This window comes from Colobus angolensis, unplaced genomic scaffold (genome assembly GCF_000951035.1).
Source record: "Colobus angolensis palliatus isolate OR3802 unplaced genomic scaffold, Cang.pa_1.0 Scaffold114, whole genome shotgun sequence".
Lineage (NCBI taxonomy): Eukaryota > Metazoa > Chordata > Mammalia > Primates > Cercopithecidae > Colobus > Colobus angolensis.
This window is the reverse complement of record NW_012112475.1, coordinates 3,868,303-3,873,988: the sequence shown is the minus strand read 5'-3', so window position 1 is coordinate 3,873,988 and position 5,686 is coordinate 3,868,303. Positions and strand designations below refer to the sequence as shown.

The 5,686-nt window shown below is 49.3% G+C and overlaps 1 protein-coding gene across 1 annotated transcript in view; it reads right to left on the bottom strand.

The window, feature by feature from the left end:
* Positions 1-3,399: 3,399 nt before the first annotated feature.
* ZCCHC3 (zinc finger, CCHC domain containing 3) overlaps positions 3,400-5,686 on the bottom strand; it is a 2,786-nt gene continuing 499 nt past the window's right edge. Inside the window, exon 2 of the mRNA XM_011960684.1 lies at positions 3,400-5,686. Within this exon, the coding sequence (XP_011816074.1) occupies positions 4,907-5,686 (780 nt within the window). The 3' untranslated portion in view covers positions 3,400-4,906.

Here is a 5,686-nt window from a genome sequence, read left to right as displayed (position 1 = left end):
AGATACCCTCTATGGAGACATTAAACCCAATATATCCAAAATCAAATTCAAGCCCTTCACCCTAAACTTGGACTTTCTTCTCTGTTTCGCGTCTCAGGGAAAAGCCCCACCGTCCATCCAACCGCAGAAGTTAGAAATCTGGGCATCATCCTTGGTACTTAACTTTCTCCCAGCCCATGTCAAATATAGCTCCAAATCTTGTTGACTTAAACTCCGAAAGATCTCTTTACCCTGCTGTTTGTCTCCGTCCATCTCCACCTTCCATGCCTAAGATGTCCTCACCTCTCACCTGGGATAACTATACTGTATTTCCACTTGGGCTCTCCTCTGACCCAGTCTCCACCAACCACCCTGAATGATACTTGTAAAACATAACCAATCTAATCATGTTACTGTCTTGCTTACAAGTCCTTCAATGGCACATTGTTCTTAGACCCACATTCTTAACATGGCCTACCGGATGCCCCCACAATCTCCTCCCCTTCTCTGCATTGCAGTCACATTTGTTTTGCTGGATATTGTCTTTTGACAGACAGCACCCATCCCCATTCTATATGCCTTCCTATGCTACAGATGCTGGAAAGCTAAAACATCTCCCAACTCCCTTGCAGCTAGGGCTCTAGCACTTAGATGTATTTGCATAAAAGATGGAAGGGAGGCAGAAGTAAGCCAGATGGTTTGGGCTGTTTTTACTTGTAAACATGGTTGTGGAGATAGTAGTGCACAGTCCCTGGCTTTGTAGAGGCAGGGAAAGCACTTGGCATTTCATTGTCCTGCCCATGGCATTGGCAGTGACTTTCTGATCCCAGGATCCTGTCTTTGGGTGGCAGCTTCACCATTGTGTCCTCATGCTCAGCCTTTCCAGTGGTGGCCTCCTGACTTCTGTCTTTCTGACTGCGAGAGGTAGTAACTGCCTTGGCAGGTCAGTTCTATGGTGTTCTAGGAGTCATTCCTAATACCCAGCCTAGGGACCAGTATTTTCTTCAACAGCTAGAGTGGTTTCTGTTTCTAAACTCAGACTGATTAATTTAGTCTCTAGAACTGGTCATGCCTCCTCCCACTATAGGGTTGTTTTACTTGCTATCCTTTTGGCCTAGGTTAATACCCTTGCTATCCCTTAACCCTCAGCCCCATCTCTCGATTAACTCCTTATATGTCCTTTCCATCTCAGTTCAAACATTTTCTCTGGGAAGTTATCCCTGACCCTTAAGACTGGATCAGCTTTCCTTGTTAAACAGGGATCTCACCCTTTATGTTTCTTTTAGTGCATCATCATCGTCTGTATTTACGTACTTGTGTGACTCTAGAATCTGAGCCCCAGGGACTTGATTATCCTGCTCAATGCTGTGTTCCATTGCTTAAAGGCCCCTATAGAGTTGGTGCGCAACAGGCATGTGTTGAAAGAATGAATGGAATGGAGGAGGCCAGAATGGAGGCTCTGAGGACAAAATCCACGTTTTTAAATATGGCTGGTAAGCCCTGTGACACCTCTTCTCAGCATTTTCTCCCAACCACATCTTCCCCTGCCTCTCAGCCAGTCCGAACGCGCTGTGTGCTCTCTGGCCTCCAGGTCTCTACATCTACTATTTCTGCTGCTTGGGTGTCTCTTCATTCTTAGCCTGGTTCTTACTCATCTTGCAAGTTTCAGCAAGATGTTTTCTCTTCTAGGGAAACTTTTACTTCAGACAATTCTATACAGGACAAATGTTGGCCGGGCGCAGTGGCTCATGCCTGTAATCCCAGCACTTTCAGAGGCTGAGGCAGGTGGATCACCTGAGATCAGGAGTTTGAGACCAGCCTGGCCAACATGCTGAAACCCCATCTCTACTAAAAATATAAAACTTAGCCAGGCGTGGTGGCATGTGCCTGTAATCCCAGCTACTTGGGAGGCTGAGTCACAAGAATCGCTTGAATCCGGGAGGTAGAGGTTGCAGTGAGCCAAGATCATGCCACTGCATTCCAGCCTGGGCAACAGAATGAGACTCTGTCTCAAAAAAACATATTGTTAAATATATGATTGTAAACATTGCCTGCTGTTACTTATCTGTACCTTCCATTGCAAGTGCACTGTCTTGCTCAAGGCAGCCTATGGAGAGGGCCTTGCATGGGGCCCAGCTGTAATGCCCTCAGTATTTGTTGAAGTTGAATGATACAATGTCCTCTACTCAACCAGCCTCAGTTGGGGCATCTCTGCACGCTTTCCAGGAGCCCAAATACAGTGAAGAATTGTAATTTGAGGGCTGCTTGATCAGGAAAGGAAGCTGGGGGAAGTTTGTTCAGCTCCAGTCCCTGGCTGTCCCTGGGCCACCAGGCAGGAGGCCTTGAAGCAGATCCTGTGGGGGATGGGCAGGGAAACAGTTTCTTCCTCCGCTCCCTCCTGGAGAGTGGGGGGATGGGGCCAGGAGAGGGAAGGTTCCTTCTAGGAGGCTCCCTGGCACAGTGCCTGCTTTGAGGAATGGGGTGGAGAGCATGGTGAATGCAGGCTTTCTCCTGGCCCCTGGCCTCCAGCTCTGTGAGAGGGAGGGAAACTGCTGGCAAAGACGGGAAAGAGGGATGGAAGGGAGGGAAAGAGGGATGGAAGGGAGGGAAAGAGGAGAGTCTGCTTGCTTTGGGAGACAAGGAGAGGGGCTGAACTGGCTCTGAAAGACAGGATTCCCAAGAGCCTACCAGGTCCCAACTCCAGATCAGCTCTGGAGGTATCCTCAAATCACTGAGTCTGAGAGTCAATATACTGGGAATGTTTAACTCTTAGGATCAGATCATCCTAACATCACCAGCTGGAAAATCCGTCAGAGGGTTGTACCTGGGGTCTGCAGGGTACTGGACCCAAAGTCCAGAGACCTTGACCCTATTCTGCTTGCAGGCCCAGTCTCCCGGGGGGCTAACTTGGATAAGTAAAGTCAGCTCCCTGGACCCCCCCTTCTCTTTTTCAACAGCTGGAAGAAATGGCATTTTCCCAGAACCCAAGAATATTTTGCATCCCATCCACGGCGCTTACAATAACAGAAAGACCAGGAAGCTGGCAAACCACATCCCTCTTTCCCACAGGTCTGTAATCTCCCTGAGGGCAGGGTTGAGCTCACACATCTTACACTCTGGTCTCAAACCTGGCTGCCCAGCAGAATTGCTTGATGATTAACTAAAATGTTTCACTTCCTCTAACAGTGATTCTGATTTCTTGGAGCTGTGTTAGGACCTAAAACTTGTTTTAACAGTGTGCTAACTGATTGTGATGCAAAGGGACCGGCACAACGCAGTAGGTGCTAAGTGTTGCCTCCAGGGGTGGGAAATGAATTTAGCAGGGTAAACAAATGGAGTGTAGGGGAAGTGGGATTGAAATACCGTCTGGATCTGGGTAACTGTGCATCTAACACTTGGAAAGGAAATAGTGCACCAGTGTTAGCAATACAAAAGATAAATATTTATTCAGAACAAACTTTTAACAATCAATTTTACATTCTAAGCCACAAGGAAATAGCAAAACATATAGCAAAGGAAAAGCAAACACTAAAAGAAAAGCAGTGTACTGTCTTTTCTACTTGATAACACTTAGTTGGCCCATGACCTCTCGCTTGGCCTATCTCCCAAGTACATTTTAGAGTTAACAGCTCACTCATAATTTTGGGTTAAAATCCATCTTTCTCCTGAGTCAGGAGTTGCAGATGAGCTCCAGCTAGCTGCTTCTCTAGGGTTCCTAGTTATTGAGGCTAAGGTGCAAATGTAAACCTTTGGTAGGTTTCTTTACACAGGGGCACCCCCATTTCTCACTGGTGACAATGAATGGGGAAGGGGTAGGGCCTCCAAAGGACCTGGCACACTTTAATCCAGAAGTGGTGCCCCAGGGAGCAACGCATGCACCCTGGAGTGTGTTTCTTGGTCCTTTCCGTATCTCCCAAGTATTCAGAAAACCCCTCCTTAAAACCTTCTCTTTCTGCTCCCTCCTCCAGATGATTTCTCAGCATTCCTCTGGGCTCAACATTCTGGAGAGATCAGACTTTCTGGGCCCTCAAGTGTTGAGGAAATTGTTGTGAAGTGTGAGAGGTAGTGGAATGAGCACCGGGCTTGGGGTCAGGGGACTCTACTATAGGCTGGCTCTGGCACCAGACAGCTATGTGATTTTCACCGAGTCATTTAACCTCTTTGGGCCTCTTTCATCTGCTGGAAAACCACGGAATTGGTCTAAACCAACTCTCAGGTTCTTTCCAGCAGGAATATTCTAGATTCCATGATTCTATGAAAAATGGCTTCTGAGCCACCAAAAGAGCTGTCATGAAGTCCATGCATTTTTGTGCCATAAAGAGAGGCCCTTGGCCACCATTCAGAGCTTATTGATTCAGATTATATACACTTCTAACAACACTGGTTTCACAAATTCTGACCACGTAGATTAAAAGCAGCAAATTAAATGAGGGAGGGGAAGAGCTGCAAAAGGTAGACACTCTGATAGAAGCCACAGTCAACAATGTTTTCAGTTAAGCAAACACTGATGGAGTGCCTACCACGTGTTGGGCCCCGTACCTAGTGCTGGGGCATAAAGATGAGCAAGGCAGCCCAAAGGGTGAAAATCCAGGGGAAGACAAGGTATGGGGCGGGGAGGGCGGGGAGAGAGAGAAAAAGTACAAGAAATAAAACAAAAACCCAATAGAAAAACGAAAATAAAATTTTAAAAAGGGAGGGGCAACACATCTGCACGCTACAGTTCTCCGCAGTCGTTATTGGTGACAGAGTCACCAATTCAGAACAGGCTGAAATGGAGTAAACTCGGTTTAAGAAGGCATAGAGAGATGTCTCTTGTAGGTTTTAAAAAGATCTCCTTCAAAAACGATAAAAAATGGTTTAAAAAAAAGTTTTGGCACTTAAGAGGGGTAAGCTGGCTGTGTGTTCACCCTGGCAGGCAGGCGGGTGTTTAGTGCCCGGCCACGCCGGTTAGCTGAGCTGCCACGGAATTGTGAACTGCTTTGGGACACTGGGCAAAGGCGTGTCCTCGCTTGCCACAGAGGTTGCACACGATGCCCTTCCGGCAGTAAGGGCTCAGGTGCCCCTCTTCCCCGCACCTGAAGCACCTGTCCTGCGTGCAGCTGCCGCTCATGTGGGTCCGGGAACCACATTTAAAGCATGTCTTGGGCTGCCCCTTGTACCAGCTGTAGCCCCTCTCGGCCCCCAGGAAGAAGGCCCCTGGCAAGTGCCTGACCCCGCCCTCCCCCTGGCGCAGCTCGATCTCGCACTTGTACTCCCCGGTCCAGATCCCAAACCTGTCGGTCACTTTCACCGGCACGGCCAGCACGTCGCAGTGGCGCTTGAGCCAGGTCACAATGTCCTCCACGTCCACCGTCTCGTTCCGGAAGAGGATGAAGAGTGTCTTCAAGCTGGACTTGCTCCGCCCCAGCACCACAAAGTTCTCCCAGCAGTCCTCCTGCTCCCGCTTCTCCTCGTAGACGCGCAGGAACAGGGCCAGCTTCTCCGCCGAGCGGAAGCTCACGTCGAATTCGCGGCTGCCCGGGATCTGGATGACCGCGTAGATGTCGCTCGGGTCCATGCCGATGGAGCGCAGGATAAGCGCTCCTACCACGAAGTCCCGGGTCGGGCAGGAGCCCTCGTCTCCCTGGAAACAGATGCGGACAAGGAAGCGGCCCTTGCCCGGGCCCGCCCCCGCCGGCTCGTCCTGGAGGGGCCGTTCGGCCGCGTC